The following is a 25,414-nucleotide window of genomic DNA, read 5'->3' as shown; positions in this document are numbered from 1 at the left end:
AGACCCTCTTTTACCGTAATGTTTGAAAAAAAAAAAAAAAGTTCCTGGGATTGAATGGCTAGACTGTGAAAAGACAAATAAATACGTCAATGGCAGTGAATGAGTTAAATACAAACACAATGCACTGAGAAACATTAATTTCCTTTCACAGACAATTGCTTCGTGCGTGAGCGGTTTCTGCACTCAATTCTTTCAAAGAGAAGAACCCATTATGTGTTAGAACCACACCATGTAACAGAGCAGCCTTTTGTTTTTAACTTGAGGGGAGCTCTGCCCTTTCCAGTTTCTTTCTACCTAGTGCCCAAATGTCCCTACCTCACTTATGTGTCAGATGCACCCTGAATACTTATCAGGATCTACTCTACTTGTCATCATGATGACATGAGGATGTCACAATTGGTCTTACACACAGGGCAGCAGTAATGTATGTGAGAGGACAGTCTTTTTCACCAGCTTTCTGTCTTCATTTTGTCATTTCTCATTTCCCTCACCTCAGGAAGAAAACTGATTGATTTTTTTTTCCCCTACTCAGACCAAAGCGATCCTCTCCTCAATCCTTATACCTCCCCAGGCATGTTCTGTTAGTCAATAATGTAAATGTTATCACAGCTTCTTCTCTCCTCTCTACTATTCTGTGTAGAGCCACAAACTATTATGTTGTTGTTACAAATGTAACATTACTGACATACATTACGTTGCATTCTGGAAAATGACAATCATTTTTTTTTCTCAAATTACCGACTAATTTTGCATATTTACAATATATGTGATCTATAACATTCAAAATCCATGTTGGTGTGTGCACAAAAGTTTGAGTCATTGTAACCATGGTTACCAAATGATCTTGATCTTGACCATGAAAAAAGGAGTAGAAGAAAATGAAAGCGAGGCTGAATTTGTCCCATTTCTCAAAAGTCAGGAAATTTATTTTTTAGACCCACACTTAAAGTATGATTTAAATGGCCCTTATCATAAGAAATACACAGGAATACCTTGCGGAACCATTTTATATTTATTGCCATACTTAATGCATTTTCCCTTTGTTATCAACCATTGGCCTACAGTGCAGGTTTATGGATCAAAGTCTAAATGATCTATTTCAAGGGAATTGCCAATATTTTCCAGTGCATGCACCCGCTTAAGTTTGATCTATATTTATAAGCACCCATGGCTATTTGAATGGGACTAGAAAAGTGACTATAAAAGTGAGCCTTTGGTTCAGATTGATCAGTGCTATAAAATGAAACTGCCTTTTTGTCCAATCCATACACTCTGTGATATTGAGGCTGCAAACATGCTCAGAATAATATCAGTGTGCTTATCGAGCAGAGCCATGCTGGATAACCAGACTTCCCCTGCCTAATGTGCTGCATATTCATAGGGAGTTAAAAAAAATGGTGATTTGCCTAACAAGTATAAGTAATAATGTCACTTTAGTATAGTTACAGTTTCCTCTCATTGCTGTCTGATAAACTTTCAAAGTCAAACAATGCATATAGATGCATGGACCAGTTGATGTATGATGGTAAGTATTTCCAAACAGTCAATACAGTATATGTACCGTATTTTCCAGACTATAAGCCGCTACTTTTTTTCCAAGGTTTTGAACCATGCGGCTTACCTAAAGGTGCGGCTATTCTGTGGATTTTTCTTCCACCGCTAGGGGCGCTCTAACCGGAATTACAGTACAATTCAATACAATACATTTGCCATGAACAGGATGTGACTGCAGGTGGAGGAGTTCAACAGGTGAGGGCGCTACGCACTAGGTTATGCATTAGGTCATATGCGGAGCTAGAACAATAAAATGTGGACGTTAACTGACAAACTGGAGTAGCAGCGGGCAGTGAAATGAAGATACGTACTGCTTATTTTCTCTTGGTTCTGTTCCGTATTAATAATCAAAGTTGCTGCCATGTTAAAAGGCACTGCTAGGAAATAATCTGTTCAGGTACATACATGTTAATTTCCTGTTCAAAATCGTTCTGTAAATGCAAGAAATATCTAATTTTCCATGTTGTTTCCAAGTTCATGGCCAAATACAATGTAAAGTCCAAGTTCAGTAGTAGTAGAGTTACTTAACATTCTTACACTTCATTTCAATCTTCTTTCTCATGTTGCCCTTTTAAATTCTTTGATCCTGACCACTACTAGATGGAGTAGCATCTGTAGCTGCCTCATACTCTATTTGTGTGTGTGTTTGTGTGCGCACCCTTGTGTAGTGTGTGTAGTTTTGTAAATGTATCCTGAGCATTTCTAGCTGAATCAGTAATGAGCATTTCATTACTTCAACCTCAGTTCCCTTGGGAGGAAGTGCAGACACACGCACACACCCACGCCCATACTCACACACACACACACCTATGTTATACTATCCTGACACCTTTCAAGGTCACCTTTTAAGTGTGCGTTTGTAAGCATTGTGCATGTGTGCGTTTGAGAGACAGCGGGAGAATGCCTAATTTATTTGCTGCAAAATCCAAACACAATTGGCCCTCATCCGACAAGTTCGTACAAAACACCACGTTCATTTGATAACAGACAATAATGGATTTTTGCACTCGCTCATGCACACAGTCACAGACATCACAGCTATCAGTTTTCATTTGAACTTTTTCTCCTCATATCAGTCTTATCTGACTTCCGCTCACCATTTCGTCAACAAGAATGACATTCAGCACCAAATAGTAAATCTTTATTCTGTATGAGGTGTGTCACAAAAGTTATACTTCATATCCAAGCTACAAGTACACCCCCTAGAGATGAGCGCACTTTCCCAGCCTTCTCTACCACACCTTCATGCAGTCCCGGAAGGACTTTTTTGGGATCCTCTGCAGCTCTATCACAGCCATCTTAATGTCATCCACATCTTCAAAACGGGTCACCTTGATGCCTTGTGTTTTGCAAAGTGGAAAAAAAAAACAGCCAGGTTGGGTAAGTAGATCCCCTGAGGGAAAAGATCAAACACCTTTCTCCAAGTCCACACAGCAAATGTAGACTGGTTGAGCAAACTCCCATGCCACCTCGAGGAGCCTGCTGAGGGTGTAGAACTTCTCCAATGTTCCACAGCCAGGACGAAAACCACACTGCACCTACTTTATCTGAGATTCGACTTCCCTTGGACACTCCTCTCCAGCACACCTGAATAGACCATAACAGAAAGCAGGGGCGTGCAGAGAACGGGGCCAATGGGGCAGGGTATCCCCCCCCGGGCAACCACAGCCCCCCTCGACATAAATGTCACTTCTGTCACAGATCAACAAACGAATAATGCGCATGTTGACGTGCCATCCTTCAGGGCTAGTGGGGCCATATACTTAAAGAAAGGTCTGTCCTCACCACGCCGCACCCTCCCATCGACAAAAAATGTAGGGTTAAGTGTAACGGATGCCAGCATGAGCTGCGTGGTTGGAAAACCTCACTTTCCGTGCCTTCTACTGTAATGGGGTTTTGAGCTAAATTGGCACCCCAGACATTTAGCTAAGCAGCCTGATCTCCCAAACCGATCCCCGAGTTGGGTGGACGCCGCAACAGTAAAACGTAAATATATGGTTAAGGAACCAATTAAACTTGTATCTTAAAGCAGAAGTCAACCCAAACATATTTTTAGAATATGAATATAGAATATGTTCTATGCAGGCCCACTAGTTGAAATGCGGCATTCTGATTAATATTGCGTTTGTGGAATATGAGTTAAGCAGCAAAATCCACCTGTCTTTAGCCATCTCAGGCGACGGCCATTTTGTCACTTCTGTCGACTGAAAATGACATCACAACTGCTCAGGGCTCGGGTAACAACCAATCACAGCTCACCTGTTTTCTGAAGCTGAGCCATGACTGGTCGTTACATAAGCCCTGAGCAACAGATGGCCAAAAACGGGTGGATTTCTCATGTTCCACAACCGCAATATTAATCAGAATGCCGTGTTGAGACTAGTGGGCCTGCATAGAACATATTATTGTAAAGAAAATGTTTGGGTTGACTTCCACTTTAAGGCATTTCTGTATGTATCCTATTATGTCTGGCAACCAATCCAGAGTGCATCCTACTTTTCACCCAGAGGGAGCTGGGATTCGGGACCACATAAGGGGCAGGATGGGGGGGCTCCAGGGCTTGGCCCCCAGGACAAGCAAAAAATGGACAGATTTAAAAACAATACAACACAGTACAAAAGTTTAAGGTCACCGTTAGATTTGAAGTGTTATTTCAGCCTGTTTTTCAATAAGATACATAAACACAGGAAGTATGTTTATGAATGTTTAACTTTTAAAATGTGTCCTTTTAATTACCTAAAGCAGATAGGTAGAGAGTAGATTGGTAGTCCTAATTGTCTCTACTTTCAGTACATGACTCCTTTTTTTATTAGTTAAATAAGTACTAAATGATGCACCTCGACTGACATATTTCATATTCAAAATATGAAATCCATATTGAGTAGCGATACACCAATATGGTCTTTTCAGGGATGATACCGTTTATTAGTAGTCAAGGGGGCCGATAACTGATATTTGAAGCCGATATTAATATGCATAAAAAAGGAAGAAATTGGCATCACATTTTAGAATAATTCCAGACTTTGACTGTTTAAAGGCCTTTCAGCACAAGTTTATTAAACAGATTCTGTGATTTGCGATATGTTATAGAGGAAGCCAACCCATACATATTTTTTTTCAAGAATATGTTCTATGCAGGCCCACTAATTGAAGCACGGCATTCTGACTAATATTGTGTTTATGGAATATAGAAAAATCCACCTATTTTTAGCCATCTCATGTGGCATCCATTTTATCACTCTTGTCGACTGAAAATGACATCACAGATGCCCAGGGCTCAGCTAACGACCAATCATGGCTCAGCTTCAGAAAACAGCTGAGCTAACGAGGGTCAGGCGTGCTGGGTCCTATCCGGGCAGTAGGCGGGATACACCCTGAATTGGTTGCCAGCCAATCGCAGACAACAACAATAACAGTTTTCCCAAATTCAATATACTGTAACAGAAATGTTCATCTTTCACAGATCACTTATTATCTTTATTTTAAAGTTCAAACACAAAAAGCAACGCAGCCACTGGCCAGCAGCGAAATGAACATCTCATCAACGGCACTGTCTTCTCTCCGTTGATTTTTGTGGGTGTTTCTTTATTCTTGCGTGTCCCATATGCAACTGCCGTCTTCGTCACCCTGGCTTTCTGTAGCGGAAAGTCGTGAAACAAGCTCAGCCATTATTGACTTTAACTTGCAGCGCTTTGCTTTGAAAAAATGGCATTTTAGAAATCTAAGAGGTGATCGATGTACCTGGCTCATTGGATTATGCACATGGTCATAATGTTGTAACTAGTTGTATATGTGTGTTAACTTGTTTATTAACATTATAACACTTTGTTTTACTAGCATGGAAAACACTTGTTTTCTTTCAGCAACTAGGCATATTTCTCTAGTTTATAACGCTTTGAAAAGTGCACGTGTGTCCGTGTGAGGGATTTCGTTTCTGCCTAGAAATCAGCATATTGTATTCTGTGTGGGTCACTGAAGTTCTGATTTATGGCTACGCTCCACCTGCCTGCAAGCCTTGCTCTCACCCTTGGAGAGAGGCTTATTTTCCATTTTTATTTTATTATTTCGGAAGCTACCTTAATTAAAAATCACTGGTGAACAGATTCATTGGAATTGGAAAGGCAAAGTTGCTGCATTGGTGTTTTCTTGTTGCAGCCATCTGTCCTCTTTCGCCAGTATAGCATATGTAGCAAGCACTGCTGTCCTTCATTTGAACCTTCATGTCAGCTCCTCTGGGGATGCCAGCTGTGCCGGAATGGAGGTGTTAACTAATATGTGAGTCAGAAACTTTTAGCTGGCCTGAACCAAAAGTGACCTGGAAACTGCTACAAATAAAATACACTCAATACCTTGAATTGTTCTTTAAGCGAGGTTGTGAGGTCTTTTTAGTGTCTTGGTGTCCATGGCTTTTGAAAGTGTTCATCACTCATCTAATATGGGGGGGGGGGGGACAGTGCCCACCCACGGACACACTCTGCCCACCCATAGAAAACTGGATGTAGTTCTGATGGCAGAACCCAAAACGAAAAAAAACACTGTCACCTGCATGTCCATACTGTTCAGTAATGGTTGTGTTCTAAGTTTTAACCTTTGTTTGTGTTGTTAGATCCCCTTTCACCTTAAAAAAACAAAACAAAAAAAACATTGTCACCTGCATGTCCATACTGTTCAGTTATGGATGTCTTCCAAGTCAAATAAAATCAAATCAACTTTAATTTGTCAAGCCGAAATACAACAACAGTTATCTCAATTAAGGAGAAAACAAAACACTTTTTAAGGTGCAGGAGCACTACGCTGTATTTCGACCTACATGAGCATTGTAGTACTTTTTAGCCCCCCCAGGTAAGACTAATGCCCAGACACACCTGGCATCCTGGTAACACCACTGGGGCTAAGCATTGTTGGAAGCCCATTTTTTCCATCTGTGTAATCGTCTACCGTCTATTTTCGCGGTGAGGCTTCCGTTTCCCGTTGGCCACTTTTTGACAGCTTCTGGGTCCTAAAAGGAGAGGCATTTAGGTGTGGCCTCCATGCCATGATGAGTCTTTCGTTTCAAATATCGCTCAGCGGGCGGTGGGGATGCTAGTGGAAGTTGGTCGAAGTTAGTAGACGGAAACGCTAACGGAAGCCTGTTTAAAATGATTGTCGGACTGGCCCATTGGCGATTACTATTCGGTGGAAAATGGAGGATAGACGGATGGCGGAAGGGTACCACGGCTGCAGAAGGAAGGCAATAAACAGAAATTTTTGTACAACGCCCAGCTCTGTTTATTCGTAGAGAGTGCGGCTGAACTTGAGCCGAAACACTGAAGTATTGTGATTTTTGTGCTGACCTAAACATATATGCGCTTGTTTGGGAATTTGGTTCATCTCCCTGTGCCATGCCGGGCGTTTGGGGCATATCGTTTGACTTGTGGCCGAGACATCTGACAATTTGGTGGTTGAAAGTAGACTAAACTTGTCTGTGGCACCACGTCTAAATATTGACGCAGATAGTGTAACGTAATTTTCGTGAATTTGACTGAGGTGCAGGTAGACAGGTCCTGAGCTCAAATGATGTGCAGTGGATGTCATATTTCAGACCCTTTTACTTATTGTGGAAATCAATTCATTGAACGCATTATTATTTCATCTTTCTTACAGCGCAGCTCTGTGGGGGTGGGGTTCACACACGGACACGTATGACCGGGATGTATGGTAGTCTCCAAGTGCCCATTTTACACATCTGTGATCTCCTGGGCCAACTTGACATCATCCGTCGCAATTTATAAACGTAGACTTCAGTCTTCTGCGTGAGCGACTGAGTGAGTAGGATTACATTCAACTCACACAGGTAAGAAGATGCGGTGATCAATACTTAATTTTCCCATTAACTTTTGGTGGTCTGAAAAAGAATTGGGATACAGGAATTTATGTAACTGTTCCACCCCAGAATGAAAGTGGTACTTTTTGTATTTTCTAATGGACATATAAAGACATATAATCAGACAACAAAACAAAGATACTGTGCTACACACGGAGGTTGTCATTATGGTCATAGATGGAGAGGCAGTAGCTGCAAATATTTTAGACTGATCACTGCAGATATGTTAGTGATTCGACAATTACTCCACTTGGGAGAGGTTTGTTCTCTACTGAGCTAGCTGCTCCTGAATTTATTTTCTAAAGCTTATAGTGAGGTACATAGAATAGTGTTCCTTACTGAGATAAAACCCACCTTCTCCTTTTTTGGTGTTAACACATACTTCACTAATTTCATCAGGGAGATTGTCAGCAGCAATGCTATTGGTAGACTCTTTAAAGCGGAAGATAACCCTAACATATTTTTTTCAAGAATATTTTTGATGTAGGCCCACTAGTTAAAACAAGACATTCTGCTAAATATTGTGATTGTGTTTCATTGTCCTCAGTTTGGTCCAGAGACAGACGTCAGATTACATGACTATGAGCAAAACATCCAAAGGCCGCATAATCACATTGTTAAGTTCAAGTTGACCTTAGGACATACATTTACATTCTAATGCATTCACTCACACGTGCCCCTGTTTCTTGACTTTCCAGTTCAAACATATATTTGTACTTACTATTATTTGTATGTAAAAGGCATCAAAAGAAACTAGGCCTATGCCAGTATGCTTATAGGTGAGAAATCAAGTAACCAGCTGGATGCAGACAGAAAAGACAGTGGGGGTTGGTATGAATACTAATAGCTCATACTCAATAAAGGTAAAGGCCTAAAGGGGTAGCGCTATTTTGCATCCAGTGTATCTTGGAGCCGGAATGTATTTTTGTACGAAAACAATTTAATGACATTGCCTTAGATGTATGGTTTTAAAACACACTTTCATTTATTGAAAAAATAAATGAAGAATAAAGAACACAAATAAAAAGAAACACCTGGCTGAATTCCTTGAAAACTCTCCTTGATTGTAGAGGGAACACTGAAAAAAAAATGCAGTGCATCATTTACTCACTTATATTTCATCAAGTGGTTGCACGCAATAAAATCACCTGAATCCAGAGAGATTTTTTAAGCAGACTATACATCTCCATTAAAAATGTATCTGAATACAAATGATTTTATTTTGTGCAACCACTTGACAAAATAAAATTGACCAACCATTTTTTTTCAGTGAATAATTCGTCAAGTGGAGATGACTGGTGTCCTGATATATTTTTACTTGGTAGTTTTTGGAGTCTGATTATTCTTAAATTATGCAAATGATGTGTTGGGATGACAATTGAAAAGTGGGCAGCGCAACACTGGAAAAAAAAATGGTCCGTTGGATTTAATCAATTTTATTTCGTCTAAGTTTTTTAAGTAGTCTATACATCTACTTAAAAAATGCATCTAAATCCAGATGATTCTGGTGAGTGCTTGTGTATATGTTCGGGGCATGAATCCATTCACCTCCCGTATGGGTCCTGGAGAAATGCCAACACACACACACCCGCACACACCCCCACACACAACACACACACGCACACACACACACACACACACACACACACACAGTTGCATGAGTGAAATGGTTCTTCATTTAAAGGGGGAGTTTGCAGTTTTAAAACCGCTTGTAAGATTTAAATGTAGCCTCACTTCACTAATCACTCAGACACCCCTGAGTCTGACTAAAGACATGTCCCTCACTGACACGCACACACGGGATTCTGAAACATGGTCTTTCATAATAGTGTGCCATTAAAAGTGTTTTAGTTGCCATAAATCGTCAAAGTGTCCAGTTTCCACAATATAGCAGTGCTAGCAATAGCATTAACACTGCAAACAAGATGACGTCTGCCACGGCTGGTATGGTGGTAGAATGCCCTATTTGTAATAGTGTGACTATAAAACAACATTTATTGGTTTGATGTTTTGTTTTTTTGAGATGTACAATAATGTAAACATCTAAAAGAGGCGATAAATGTACCTGTGGGGCTGTTAAAATACGTTTTGCTTCCCCAAAAATGTTGTGTATTGTCAACAAAAACGCTATTGTCTAATTAAGGCTATGTTGACTCTGCTGCTCAATCCCAATTTTTTTTTTTTGCCCATATGTGACGCCTATCTGACATTGCAGTGTGAACAGGACAATTTGGAGTTTTTCAAATTTGTCCTGGGCCTCTTTTTGCAGTATGAACACTAGGTAGGTCACAATATCGGCAATATTGCGATATTAGAATTGCCACGATAGATCATCGTCGTCATGTCACAATATTAATAGCAGCAAATCTGTTTAAAAACCCAAGTTCTTTTCCATTTGTGCAGTTCCAGCGCCCTCTGGTGGTTAGTTTATTCGTGCCGTTTAATTTGACGCATGACTTGCCAAGCCTATTTCTTTATGAATGCTATTGTTACTGTATTATGTACAAAAACAGAATATTGTGATGTTTTTTCTTTTAAATTAGCATTTTTCATTTTATATCGTGAGCTTTTATACAGTATCATGAGATGTTTGTATATCGCCAACCTCTCGACAATATCGTTATAATATCGTGAGGTTCATATCGTGATATCGTATCATGATATCTGGATAGGGTCACTGATGGTCTAGTGGTACACACGCCTGAGTTGTGTGCGGGCAGCGTGGGTTCGGTTCCCGCTCAGTGACAGTGTCTGTGTGTGTGGCCTGCGACTGGCTGGCGACCAGTTCGGGGTGTAGTCTGCCTTTCGTCCATTGTCAGCTGGGATAGGCTCCAGCACCTCCCTGCGACCCTGTACAGGATAAGTGGTTTGGAAGATGACACGTGACACATGACATTTGGATATCGTGACATCCCTAATGACCGCTCATCCATGCACATGGGACCTATACGTCATCAAAAGCCCAATATGCGCTCGGCACGGGAGGGGGAAAGTCTTTGGGAAGGAGACTACTGACAATGGGCCGTGAATCTGCAGTTGTTTTGAGTAACAGTGTTGTCTTTATATTTGACTTTAATTTAAACCCCACTCGATACATTAAGCATATCGTTCACATATGTGGTGAAAGTACAAATTCAGCCACACAGACGGTTCATTTATTACACGCATCAGTGATGTCTCCATAAAGTGGGTAAAGGAGCGTCACCTCATTTCCCCAAAATATTTCTACCTCCTCCTGCCTTGCTATTATGGCGATATGAGATGATAAAAGGACGAGCCCCTACATGCAGGACCATATTTACTTCCATAAACACAATACCAGGTTGACGTCATTTTTAGTTTGGAGTGGACACCACTTGACGTGCTGTGTGCGCTTGCGTGTCACATCACGGATGCGTTGCTTTTACATTAGAAGTCGCATTTGTTTTTGTAATGTGAACGAATGAAGAGATTGGATTCAACAAAAAATCTGAATAGGGCATCACGCCCTACAGTGTGAAAGTAGCCTAAGTTGTATATCCAGATGTAAGTAAATGGAAATAGTAATACTATTTATTAGAGTATAGGAAATGTGAGTATAGGAAATGTCAACTTTACTCATTACTGTCAACTTTACTCATTACTGATCATTCATTTCATTTGATTCATTTTTTCATTTTACACATCACACCATTGCAAAAAATTGCTACAATATTTATTAAATGAATACCTCATCCACACTACCAGTCAAAACTGACTGCTGTTAAAGGCATTTTTATATGCAACTCTTGTGTTGTATCTCCTTTGGCGAGCTAATCCAATGGAATACTTGAAAGGAAATGACTGTAATGAGCTGACAAGGGCTGGTTTGGATCAGCTTATGTTGCTGTGTTGTTAGCTGAGTTGACTTTGTGGTATGTCTAAACTTAAATGCTTATGCTCAGTCCTTTTCTTATCACTGTGTGTTGTGAGTGAACAAACACAATTAAAGTGCTGCTCTGAAATTGCTTCAACAGAAAGATAGTCATGTTCTCTTCGGATATTTATGTGCTTAGGTATTGACACAGCTCATTTATCCAGCGGACACCGTCCAGTGATGAAGGACAGGGCTCCTCTTCCTCCTCATCCTAACTCTCCGCCACTGGTAGGCAATCTCTCGCATCCTCATTTTCAGCCCCCTTTTTCACTGCAGGAACCTTATGGAGAATTTTCCAATTTGCGGTGGTAAATTCAGTTGGCCCTTTGTTGTTTGGGTTTGTACTCAACATTAAACTATGTTATTCACGTGACATGCCTGAAACATGCCAATCAATGTAGAAAATTAAACCTGAATAAGAAATATGAGTGTGCGTATTCCAACTAAAATGGTCTAGAACCGCCTGTGTGTGAGTGGGTGTTTGTGTTTTTATATATATACTGTATACATATATTAGGGCTTTCAAAGTTAAAGTCTTAACTATGGAGATTAATTTAAATTTCATAACGCATTAAAAAAATTCACTCATTTAACTCAGTTTTATGTACTTCCTGTGGCAGCTTCCCTCTGCTCACTTTACAGCCAAACTTTGAGGAGAGTCACTGTCACAAAGACGGACCTTTACGTAGTTTTACTTTAAAAAGTTGCTCGATGGCTCATTGGAGCAATCCTAACTGAGTTATTTTTTTAATGCTTTATAAAATTTAAATCAATCTCCAAAGTTAACGCTTCAACTTTGACATCCCTAATATATAGATATCGCTGCCTCAAAGACACTCTGCAGCCTGGATGGCATTGCAAATGAGAGTCAGTTTTCAACTGATTTATCGAGATAAAGGGTAAAGAAAAAAAAAAGTAAACATAAGCAACAACACTTTGACTCTGATTTTCACACTATGACACATTTGAATATTGATTAAATATTTTAAATTATCCAATATGTTTTAGATTAAGATACAAACTAATACACACATTTTAAAGGTCACTTTCTGAAGCATTTTCTTTTAACTGCGATGATGTTTAAAAGCCATAGGGTGTCAGTAATGAGTTACACAGTAACGCAACACTTCCCCCTGTATACGTCATCAGTCTCATTTGCGTGACCTACCCTGAACTATGAATGCGGTGGAAATGCAAACCGCCCTGTCCACAGCAACTTTGTATTACCAAGAATGAAATGTTCCTGGGCTTCCTGGGTGGAAAAGTGGTATTATAGGGAACATGCAACTATGCCCTTTTGACATAAACCAAATTAAAGATGGAAGACTGATTAAGCAGTGAATAGACTATCAAACTATCTGTGCCTGAATAAGTCTTTAAAATGGAAATCAACCCAAACATATTTTTTTCAACAATATGTTCCCAGCAGGCCATCTAGTTGAAACACGGCATTCTGAATAATATTTCGTTTGTGGAATATGAGTTAAGCAGCAAAATCCACCCCTTTTTAGCCATCTCAGGGGGCGGCCATTTTGTTAGTTCAGTTCTGTCGACTGAAAATGACATCACAACTACTCAGGGCTCAGGTAACGACCAATCACGGCTCAGCTTCAGAAAACAGGTGAGATGTGATTGGTCGTTACCTGAGCGCTGAGCAGTTGTGATGTCATTTTCAGTCGACAAAAATGACAAAATGGCCGCCCCCGGAGATGGCTAAAAACGGGTGGATTAACTCTTATTCGACAAACGCAGTATTAATCAGAATGCCGAGTTTCAACTATTGGGCCTGCATACAACATATTCTTGGGTTGACTTCTCCTTTAAGTGACTCTTTAGGCAACTTATTCACTGTTTTTTCTTACAGAATTCACCCTTTCTCTTTCTCCCCTTTACATCTACTCCATCAGGTGCCTGTTACAGGTTCAGCCAGCATGCTGACTCTCGAACTACTACTTTTGAGCCTGGCGACTCTCCTGTTGTTGCTGTCCCCATGGCAACCACGTTGACACTTGAGTGACATAATCGGGGACTGAGAAACGACCACGTCATGTGTGTGGTTGATTCGTGCTTAAAACCTCTTTGAGCACAGTTTGGCCACTCATTGTTGTTACTTTGTGGACAATAACGATAATGGATGTTGTTGTTGATGATGATGATGATGATGATGGAAGATGAAATATTCATTCAAGAGTGTGAGCATTTTATGTTACCTGCACTGACCTCGATGTGTGCTCACTTGTATTTAACGCTCATAGCATAGATGGCACAGCACTACTTTTTTTTCAAGAGGTGTAAATACAAATCTATATTATATATTTATATAAAGAGTTTATGTAGATTAATTTTGTGTAAATAGTGCATAACATAGAAGACATCCGATTGACTTGTAGGTATTAATTGCACTTTTTTTGTTTTTATCACTCACTGATCTGATTCCTGACAGCTATACACTGAAAAAGTTTTTTGTTGAATTTACTCAATTTTATTTTCACCGAAATAAAATCACCTCGTTCCAGGTACATTGTTTACGTAGACTATACATCCATTTAAAAATGCATCTGGATCCAAAAGATTTTATTTTCTGCAGCCACTTGATAAAATAAAATTTAGTAAATTCAACTCACCATTTTTTTCAGTGATAGTTAGTAGTCATAGTAGTATTATTATAGGAGTAAAATATGTTATAGTAGTATAATTGAACAGAGACCCAGATATTGCTATGAAATTGTGTGTTTTGCTTTCACAATAGGCGAAACAGCCATTCACAGTGCCTTTATACTTATTTCAAATAATTTAAAATAATAAACGTGTTCACAAAATGCCAATTAGAATTTTCTTTACAAGCATGATGAATGATTGAATGCTTATGTAATGCCGGATGCATAGGCCTTTCACCTTTACTTAATCTTCTCTAAGAAATGGCATTAGTAGTAAGACAAAAAGTGCTACTTGTCTTACAATATGAATACATTGCCTATTTTCTTCACAGTTTTAGATCTACCTATTGGCGTCCCTTTTCACTAAGAAGTTAAAAATAAGCATACTGAAGCATAGAAGAGGGGACATAAATGCAGGTAGCTATTCCTGGTAGAACACAGCCATCTGTTTGATAAGTTGGTCTGAATCACAGTCATGTGACGGAATGAATAAGACACCAGGGAGAGATTACAATTGTCATCCAAGACAATGAGGCTTCTCCCCAAATTTGATCAACTTTATCACCTTGTCCTTGTTTTACAAATTGCAATACAGCATGATTGACGTCACACTGAATCTACATCTGATAATATAGACTGAATGTTATAAACATTAATTAGGATTATTCCAACACTTCTGTTTCTTTGTTGAGTTTCCATCCCCTCCCCAAACTGTGCACAGTGGAATACTGATGAATATATTCAAAAGGAGCTAGTCAGCCAGCTGAAGGATGCTTTGCACATCTGTCAGTGTGTTACTGACTTTCTTAAAGGTATCACTCTGATCTGAATGTATTAACATCCTGAGATATACTAATACGACTATAAATGTTTAACCAGAGATGCATGCAGAATAGGTTATGCTCCGATTAGTTCCTTTGACAGGAAATCCACCAGCCAATACAAAAAGTACCGGTAATAATAATAATAATAAGCCCATGTTAACATTTCATTTGATAAATTGTACTGGTACACAAATTAGGTGATTCAAACTGTTTGCCTGAATATATATGTTGGATTCAAGTCACGCATCTTTTGCCCGGTGACTTCATGAATAAAATGCACAACATGCCATGTTAAACCTGAAGTGATTTGTTTGTGATGCTGACGTCATTGTGTGGTAAGACATGTCAGGCTGGCCATGTAAAATACAAATGACTTCTGAACGCATACTGTACAAGCAGAAATGACACCAGCAACAGGTATCGACTTTCTTCAACACAATAATGCATTGCTTCTAGTGCCAATCCATAGCAACGTATTATTTTTAACTTATATACTTTTTTTTTTTAGAGAGAAAAAATTGCACTTTGTCACTCATACATAAGACCTCTGTTGATGTTCTGTGCTAAGATAAACACAAATACAAAGAAAAGCATACATATATATGATTGGTCGTTACCTGAGGCCTGAGTAGTTGCGATGTGATTTTCAGGCGACAGAAGTGACAAAATGGCCGTTCCCTAACATGGCTGAAAACGTGTGGATTTTACTGCTTAACTCATATGCCACAACCACAATATGAATCAGATTGCCGTGTTTCAACTACTGGGCCTGCTTGGAACATATTCTTGAAAAAAATATGTTTGGGGTGATTTCCCCTTCAAGCCACATTTCGATGGTCTTGGTGAGGCAAAAATTCTGTGAGGTAAAGAAATGGCCTCGCCAATGTAATATACTCGATCTTTTATTGCTGACTGAGGGAAGAAAAAGTAAGTCAAGTGATAATTACCCATAACACTTGCTCATTTTTTGTACTTTTACCCTGAAGGCAAATCAAGTTGAAAGTGTTTGACAGTCCACCGTCAGCCTGAGCCCGCCTGTAACAGAAACACAGGCTCTACTGAAGCAATCAGACAAGTCTTGCTGAAGGGCAATTCAACAGTTTCTGTGTGAACGTCTTGAATTATCCAATTCATCCAAACACTTCAATTATTCCTACCACCCCTGCAATACTTTCAATCCCTTACAACCCCTATATGGGCTCTGCTTGTTATGAGGCTTTAAAGTTTGCCACATTGTTTTTGAATTATGTAGTAATGCTGAGTTTGGTGACAAAATCAGCCTTTGCTTAAAAATTCACTGGATACAAATCCATCCATCCATCCATCCATCCATCCATCCTTCCATTATCCAAACCGCTTATCAATATGGGCAAAATACTTTATAAATAAAATCTTAATAAGATCACGTAAAAAGGGCAAACAAAAACAGAATCAACGGTGATTACTGACGTCACATGATTTTGAAACATTTTTCCCATTATTTGGAAATAATCTATTCTTGTACAAATTTGATTCCTGCATATTTTGTGACTTGATCTAGTAGAAGGCAATATGCTTATCGTGTACTTCCATCCATCCATAAATACATGATCTATACCGCTTATCCTCACAAGGGTCGCGGGCGTGCTGGAGCCAATCCCAGCTGTCATCGGGCAGTAGGCGGGGGACACCCTGAACTGGTTGCCAGCCAATCGCAGGGCACACAGAGAAACAAACAACCATTCGCACTCACAATCACACCTAGGGGCAATTTAGCGTGATCAATTAACCTACCATGCATGTTTTTGGAATGTGGGAGGAAACCGGAGTAACCGGAGAACATGCAAACTCCACACAGGCAGGCCACGGCCGGAATCGAACCCACGACCTTTGAACTGTGAGGCAGACGTGCTAACCAGTCGACCACACCGTGCCGCCATCATGTACTTCCTCGACAAGTAATTACAAGGTTTCGTGGAAATTCAAGAGCAAGACAGTGCAGCTTACCCATCAACCCTTAACAAGTAAAGCTTACTATGCATGCCAATGACACTTGCACTAGACCAGCATTGAAAAACCACTTGTGCTGCTCTATTTTGCACAGGTTGGTGCATGTTAATATATTTCTTAAGAGCAGCGGACCAGAACTTGAAGCAGTTGTCAAAATTAGACCGTATCAGAGCATTCCTAACCTGTCGACTGTTACTTTGAGAAATAGGCGCAGCGCTTGATTACAGACACTACATGCCTCATTTTAATCACTATATATTTTGCACAGTCCTCTGTAGTAAAATGTTCAAACTCTTTGAATGGTCCCTTTTTGAGGCGGCATGTTTCAGCTCAGATTTTCCATATGATTTTGATCAGGGCGATTCAGAATATTTAGATCTTTTTGTGTTCTTAGTCATTTTGGTGCATTTTTAGTTGTGAGTTTTTGGTCATCATCTTATTGACCTACCGCTGAGACAAAGCTTTCTGACACTGTACGGTAAATTTCGCTTCAGAAAGCCTTGCTAGTCGAAACACACATTCGGTCATGACGGGCAGCCTCCCCATTTCCAAAAGTGCTGCCAGCATCTTCCAAACTTTGCGATAAACCAGGAAAATGCCAATTCCAAACAGCAGAATCGAAACAGACAGAATTGCCAAGTCCATGATCCTCCACTTCAACCTGAAGTCCATCGTTTATCTGGCCGCAAATATTCCATCAGGAGAGGCAGGCTCACCTCTACCCGACCTTCTCATCGAGGAAATTTGGTTGGTTGCATCGAGAGATGGTGTAATTAATTACTGTGTGTACTGTATCGTAGTATTCATGTGTTTGATGTGTGCCTTTAATGTGGTGGCCTAGTGAGTAATGTTAGGAGGTGGAGTCGATTAGTTCATTGCGAGCATCTCGGCGTGAGTTGCGTCCTACAGCAACTTGTTGCCATTGTTCTCATTTCTATTTGATTGTTAGACTATTTTTCCCATTCACTGGAGGGCTGAAAGTGCATCGGCAGCTTTGGCTCTCCTTGTCCAAATGTGAGGACATTACAGTACCTTAAATGCACCATTTTTTCCACTTCACTCAAGCAGCGATGTATGTGAAAACCAACAGCATTTGGAGAACACATTTTTTTTCCCCAAATACCGTGTTTTGCTGAAATTCCAAATTAAACTGTGGTACATTAAGTGCATTAGACAGTGTACAGTAAGGAATATATATATATATATTTACATTCCAAATTAAATTTGGAATTTAATTTGGAATTTCAGCAGAACATGGTATTTGGAGAAATATTTCTATATTTCTAATTTCTAATGAACTTTTATTAGTCCCTTCTGAAAATTGTCACTTTTTTTTTTCATCTCTCACATTTACAATAACTGACGAGTACATAGCCACCTTCATTAAGATGAGATTTTTCAGGTTGGAGCCAGTCTGTATTGGCTTGGACCCCAGCCAATAATTCACTTCAATGCCATTATTCCAATGTTTATTGGTAGTGGCCAAGTGATTTTATCTTGAGTGGCAGATAGTTTGGAGTGGGAGTGGCAGCTAAGCTATTAAAAGAGACATGGCTTCATCATTTATATGATTTATTGTTTATAGGCATGTGTGTGGGTGTGTGTGTGTGTGAGTGTGTTTATGGGTGTGTGTGGGCGTGTGTGTGTGTGTGTGTTTTATACCAACCAATGATGATTATGAAAATTTTTTGCCGTCTCTGCACTGGCAGTATACATACACTGTCACTGTTTAATACATTATTGTATCACTGATGTTTACTGATCTCTTTTACCTATGGCAAATTCGACCCAAACTGACTGATAAATGTGCACGTGAAAAAGATGTCATTTTTATTCCCAGGCTTGACAGGAGACTGTCAACTTACAAATCCAAGAACGCAGGTTCTATCAGGCTTCTCAGCTTTGACTCTGGCTATCTTTCCCTTCCTTGACATCTTCATGCTTTGGCGCTTCACAGGCATGCGCTCGGAAACAGAGAGCCCATTATTTCACCATGATAATTATGTGTGAGAACATGTGGGAGCAAGGTGTCGAGTACTGTACGATGAATTGAGAATAGATTCTAAGTGTTGGAGTATTAATTCATAATTTACTGACTTTGATATGGCTGAGCCAACATTGAGCTCTTTGTTGCCAGTTGGGACTAAAGTCAGTATTCACATTGTTACATGAACCCACTTAGGTATCAGTTTGGACTCATTTTCAGTGAGGTTTTAGTCTAATAAATCATGCTCATATTGAATTTCTGTTGATGAGTAACACAGCCAACGCATCCGGCGGTTGACGAATTGAATTACTCTTTGTATTTTCCCATGGCAAAAGCTGGCAGCATTGTGAAGGTTTCATTAAGTTCAGTTTTACAATGTCCTGAGTAAACTTTGCATGAGGCTAATATGACATTTTTAATTAATTAATCTATTTCATTTTTTACCACCAGGAAAAAACATTTCAATAAATGTGATTACTAATCGTGCAATGTATGTGCAATGTAAAGTGAAAAGCCAATCAAGTACAAAGTAAATTTTGTAATGAACATTTTACTCTAAATTTGATGTGTAGTGTATTATTTTTACTAATAAACATTTTGTGAGTCAGAGTGATCAGACAGGCCTAGATAAACCATTGTATTAAAATAACTTCAGTCACTGAAATCGGTCACAGCCACTGTGAAATGTGAATTTCAACGTCAGTGCCCCCCTAAAAGGTTCACAACATAAAACAGCTGATTGAAAGTACGTGACGCCAATTTCAGAGGGGGGCCCCACAAATAGCCTGGGGGCCCCTGTCCAGCTTGAGCACGGCTATCTATAGTTTCTGAGTGATGTGCCGATGGATACTGAAATATAGATACCACAGATACCAGATTAATATGCGCTAAAATTGAATGTAAAATCAAAATATTGATACTTTAGATAATTCAGTCATTAGAAGTATTTTATATCATGACACCAACACAGTGGAAATTAAGTAAACTACGTATTGACTTCTTGTCTAAATGATATGTGGTTGGTGGGAATGACTTTTTCTTGTCTGCGTAAGCGTGTCATATGTAAGCGCAGCGGAATGTCACGCTGCTCAGTCAGTCACTCAGCCTCAGTCTGACTGTACAATGCAATCATGGCAGAAGGCCGATGTGTATCAACCTGCGAAACCTTTTGTCAATGCTCTGGTCATGCACAGATGGCTGCATCCTTTTCCTTATTGAGATATGAGATATCTACAAGTGAGATTTGAATTTGCCACATTTAAAGGGAATTAGAGGAGTCGCTTTGACTGGTGGTGAACTGAGTTGGCTGTGTTCACACCCACAACAGCGCAAACCGTGCTACTTTAAATGCGCTGGCGCTATTTTAAATGCACCCCTGCAAAATTACCAGCACGGTCTAACACTTCTGTGCCCATTCTATGTGCTACAATGGATTTTCGGAGGTGATGAATATAGAGCCCTATGAATTCGCACCAAAAATCAGGATTGCATTGTTCTCGCCGATTCCAGATTGAATTGTACTCAACACCTGTTGTATGGAACATCACTCATTTTACATCTCTGTGTAGCCACACAAGCAGCTAGGAGACAATATATTAAACATAAAAATTAAATAAAATTTTGCACTAGCGCACAAACTATGGAGTTTTGACTGGTGTTGACACTATTGACATATGCTGTTCCACAACAAAACAAATACTAAAGTAAAAAATACACTGAAGGGATTTAGAAAGATTGGATGCCATTATTTTTACATGATGAATAAAATAATCTTTTCCAAGTGCAGTATCAATCACAAATCCATTAGAATACTGTTAAACATCCATCACAGAGTGCCTCCTTATGATAGACGGAGCTACACATAAAATACTAGTAAGTTAAAACATATGGCTTTTGATGTGCTTTGTCAAGGTGCCCATAAATTTTAAATCCAGGGATTGGAATCTTTTAAAGCACAAGATGATTTATTGAAGGTGACGAATGAGGAACAATAGATTATATGACCTCTGAGACTTCTGGTGATCATGACTCTCCAGTTAAACCAAAGGAGTTTTAAAAGTACTCACACAAATCCTGAGAATGATTTTGTATTTGATGGGAACTCATGGTTACCATTATTAACTTATAGCCATTATTAGCAGAGACGGGCACTTTACCCTTTTTTTTCCGGTCCGTCCTTCCGTCCTCGTCCCTCCGTCCTTATTCATACAAATAATCGTCCTCCGACCCCGTCCGTCCTCGTCCTTTTAAAGCGCTTCCGTCCTTACATTGCGGCAGAAAAAAAAAAACGTCCGTGCACTCATAAACATTTAAAGCTAGCCAATTTCCTATGCACACCCACTTACCAGCTGGGAGTATCGTGAGTGGATGAATTGTTTACACCTGTTTAACCAAGATAGCATTTAGCTGCCAACCCCACCACGCTGCTCACTAGACTGGAGCCTGCCAGGTAACATTACGAGAATATTTAAGATAGCTTAATAAAGCAATACTATTGCATTTTATTGCCAAACTTTTGCATTATAACGCAATAAGCTCTCAGTTTTTATTACTACAATAAAGTAATTATTGCAAAATAACGTAAGGTTATTTTAGGAGCAAAGGAAAGACTTCCACTTCCAGTTTGTTTGAGTGTACGTCAGCGCTGGCAGAGATTTTTACAGTCTAAAGGTGTCCCACAACAAGGATATACTTTGCATGCAATTAGATAAGGTATATGTACAAATTTTTACAGTTAGTTAACAAAACAAAATTGCTATCCACCTTTTCCTACACCCAATACATGCCTCATCCCGGATTACACATACAAAACAGGCAGGGCGTGTTTCTGTCAATCGTCTGTGAATGAAAGTCCTGTGGTGTAATCCATGGAACCACTAGAGGGCAGACTATGCCTGTGCAATGTTACTGCAGGGAACCCACATGAAAAGTGTTGTGCAGGCGGTTCATGAAGGCGGCTCCGTGTATCGCAGAAGAGAACAGTGGTCTTGCTTTTTAAAAGAACCCAACACAATATGTAAGTCGGTACTTGACCCGGTTAGGGACGAACAGTGGAACGGACATAAACCCACATCTGTCCTTGCTTAGTCATTCCTTTTTAAAAGACTTCTCGTCCTATGGCTGTCCGTCCACAAAATGGGCGGTGGACAAAAGGACGGACCGTTCCTGGGACGGAATGCCCTTCTCTGATTATTAGTTTAATCTCAACAACAAAAATGACACAAATATAACAAGACTATTTTAAATGTTTACAACCAACTATATGTCAATTTCCATCAAAACTTGAACTTGAAGTCTTGCCACTCCAACTTTGAAGGAAGTGCAGATCTGTTAACTAGTCAGCTGTGCCACCCTTATTTTTCTTCCATCCATCCATTATCTATACCGCTTATCCTCACAAGGGTCGCGGGGAGTGCTGGAGCCTATCCCGGCAGTCTTCGGGCAGTAGGCGGGGGACACCCTGAACTGGTTGCCAGCCAATCGCAGGGCACACAGAGACAAACAAACATCCGCACTCGCAATCACACCTAGGGGCAATTTAGAGTGTCCAATCAACTTACCATGCATGTTTTTGGGATGTGGGAGGAAACCAGAGTATTCGGAGAAAACCCATGCGGGCACGGGGAGAACATGCAAGCTCCACACAGGGAGGCCGGAGCCGGGATCAAACCCACGACCTCTGAACTGTGAGACGGACGTGCTAACCAGTCGGGCACCGTGCCGCAACTCTTATTTTTCTGTATTTATTTATTTTATTTTTTTTACAAACCCCAAAATGCTGATAATTCAAAATCCCTAAATGGCAATTTTTATGGAAGAGAGCCCTTTGCACTCAAAACAAAAATTAGTATGTGGTTATTTTTGTACGCCTCAAACACTTTGTTTCGGAGATAGCATTGTGCTTTTTTTTTTTGCATGCATTGAAATGTATTGAATGTATTGTCAAAAAATAAATATATACATATTTTGTCCATATTTTAAAAAATGCATTTTTCTCATACATCTGGTTAGAAATGATCCTGGTCCTATGCGCCCCCCTAGAAGCACTGATGAAAAACTGTGGCCCCCCTCCCTCCATAATTTAAATTGCTGTGCAATAGACTGTAACATGGAAATAGATTGATATAATTTTATGGACTAAATACTGGACTATAGACTGTAAATGTATGTCAATGCTTTTGATCGTGTTTAAGTGGGCAGAGAAGGCCTTGCTGGCCCTGACCGCTCGACACTTCAGTTTGAGCTGAGGCTAAAATATGATTATGGGACACATGGTGGACTAATGCCTTGCTTCGAAGTTAAGGTGTCAGGAAACAGTCTGCATCAGCATGACCTTATTGATTGTTTGTTTGATTTGTGATTTTTTTTATCTGTAGTTTTTGTTCCCTTGCACAGGAAGGAACCATTGCAGCAGAATGAAATTGTGTTGAGACACAAACAACTGTTAAAAATGGGCAATTGATACAAGTACTACATCCTATACACTCAATACCCATCATTGACTGGTACCCACTCCAGTGAAACACAGGATTTGAACCTTACACTGTCCCGACTCCCGAATATCTTAACTGTGTTGCGTTTTGAAACCTATACCAAAGAAATGCAATTCATTGGAGGAAATGCAACACTGACATTAATTGAGTTCCTTCTGTATTTCGGCAATCACTGTAAAACACTGTGGCTGTCCGCTACATCAGTTAAAGACTGGATTAGCATAAGATTACCTTTCATCCACCTCTCTACTCATCTAAACCTAAACAGAATGTATCTAGCTTCATTGGTATGGGAAGGATTTGGGGGGATTTCTGCATTTTCAAGGTGTCACTCAAACTTGAGGATTGCCAGTGACCTTTCCAGGTTCTGCCTCTGGAAGGAAGTTGGATGTGGTGAACGACTGTCGGGTGTCAGACAGCTCATCCATCAAGTCCACTAGCTAGTGCTGCCAGAGCGTGTATGAAAAGTTACTGAATTGCTTGCCGGTGAGTAATTTCCTCAAAGTGATGCATACCGGGCTAGCCGTGATGATCATTTTGTTACACATATCATGAAAATGACTACATACACTCAATGACCCAATATGCTGCTCTTAAAAAAATCTTGATCAATTGATAATGTCAGAGAGGAATAAATAAGTGTTGGAATAAGGTGTACAACTTCTCTGCATCATACTGATCCAGCCGTTCACCCTCTCTACCGTGTGTCCTCATTAGGATCATGGATTAGATGGAGACTATCCCAGCTATTCACACATATGGACAATTGGTCTTCAATTAACCTTACATGCTTATTTTTGGAACGTGTATAAAGCCAGCGTATCAAGAAGAAGCTCGCAAGGACAAGGAAAACGTGCCAATTATGTACAGAGCTGGACTTTTATTAAAGATTTTAAGCCGTTGCCTCGTGACTGTGAGGCAGACATGTTAACCACAAGACAACTACACTGTGCTGGCCAATAATAAATATACTGTACAACAATAATAAGAATGGTTCCATTAATACCTACAGGCAGCACAGGGGCCTACTAGGAGTAGTTTACTCATAGTTTTGAGTTTTAGGTCTTAAATCTCAGCTCAGCTGGGGGGATAGGCTCAAGCTGACCTGTGACCAAAGCAAACACAAGCGGTACAGAAAATGGATGGAACTAGAAAGTGTTTGATGGGATGCATAATGATGATGAGTAGGATGGAAAGCTGGTTAAAGCCAAAGTCAACTCAAAAACTTTCCTTACATTTATATGTTCTATGGGCCTCCACTAGTTGAAGCACGACATTCTGATTAATATTGCATTTGTGGAATATGAGTTAAGCAGCAAAATCCACCCGGTTTTTAGCCATCTCAGGGGGCTGCCATTTTATCACTTCTGTCGATTGAAAATGACATCACGGTTGCTCAGGGCTCAGGTAATAACCAATTACTCACCTGTTTTCTGAAGCTGAGCCGTGATTGGTTGTTACCTGAGCCCCGAGCAAGTGTGATGTCATTTACAGTTGACAACAAGTAACAAAATGGCTGCCCCCTGAGATGGACACAAATGTGTGGATTTTACTGCTTAACTCATATTCCACAAACACAATATCTATCAGAATACCGTGTTTAGACTAATGGGGCTGCATAGAACATATTCTTGTGAAGAAAAAATGTGGGTTGACTCCCACTTTAAGGTTTAATTTGATATCTTTGGTATTTTTGCCAAATATGTAACTACTACACTCTTTGTACACACTAGTTACATTAAATTAAATTCTCATAGAGCCCCAGTTTAGTCAGGGGCAGTCCTAATGATTCATTGAAGAACGCGATGAGAATTAATCATTTGTTGCAACTTCCAAATCCTTGCAACCTGCAGGTGGCGCTGTTCGAACGCGTGAGTGACAGTGGAGATTGAAGAAACCGGCATCGCGTCACCCTAATTCTCACCCCGAGGCTACATTCCTTGATTTATTCTCGATGGTAGAACGTGATTGAGACAACATATTTCATCCGCAAACCAGCAGGCAACAGATCCGGCTTTGACAGAGCGAGCAGCTCTCTCTGTCTCTCTGTCTCTCTCTCTCTCTCTCTCTCTCTCTCTCTCTCTCTCTCTCTCTCTCTCTCTCTCTCTCTCTTTGTCTACGGCATCCCTTCCAGCTCCGAAGAAGGAGAAGA

The 25,414-nt window shown here is 40.0% G+C and overlaps 1 protein-coding gene across 1 annotated transcript in view; it reads left to right on the top strand.

Annotated features, from left to right (window-relative positions):
- The window catches only part of LOC147138149 (glypican-5-like), a 45,860-nt gene extending 30,771 nt beyond the window's left edge, over positions 1-15,089 (top strand). The window contains exons 10-11 of the mRNA XM_086047466.1: positions 11,452-11,540; positions 13,220-15,089. Of these exons, the coding sequence (XP_085903592.1) occupies positions 11,452-11,540; positions 13,220-13,318 (188 nt within the window). The 3' untranslated portion in view covers positions 13,319-15,089. The remainder of the gene's footprint in view (positions 1-11,451; positions 11,541-13,219) is intronic.
- The last annotated feature ends 10,325 nt before the right edge of the window (positions 15,090-25,414 follow it).

Source organism: Filicampus tigris, chromosome 12, assembly GCF_054856515.1.
Source record: "Filicampus tigris isolate MCC_2025a chromosome 12, RoL_Ftig_1.0, whole genome shotgun sequence".
Taxonomy (NCBI): domain Eukaryota; kingdom Metazoa; phylum Chordata; class Actinopteri; order Syngnathiformes; family Syngnathidae; genus Filicampus; species Filicampus tigris.
This window is presented reverse-complemented; position numbering and strand designations above follow the sequence as displayed.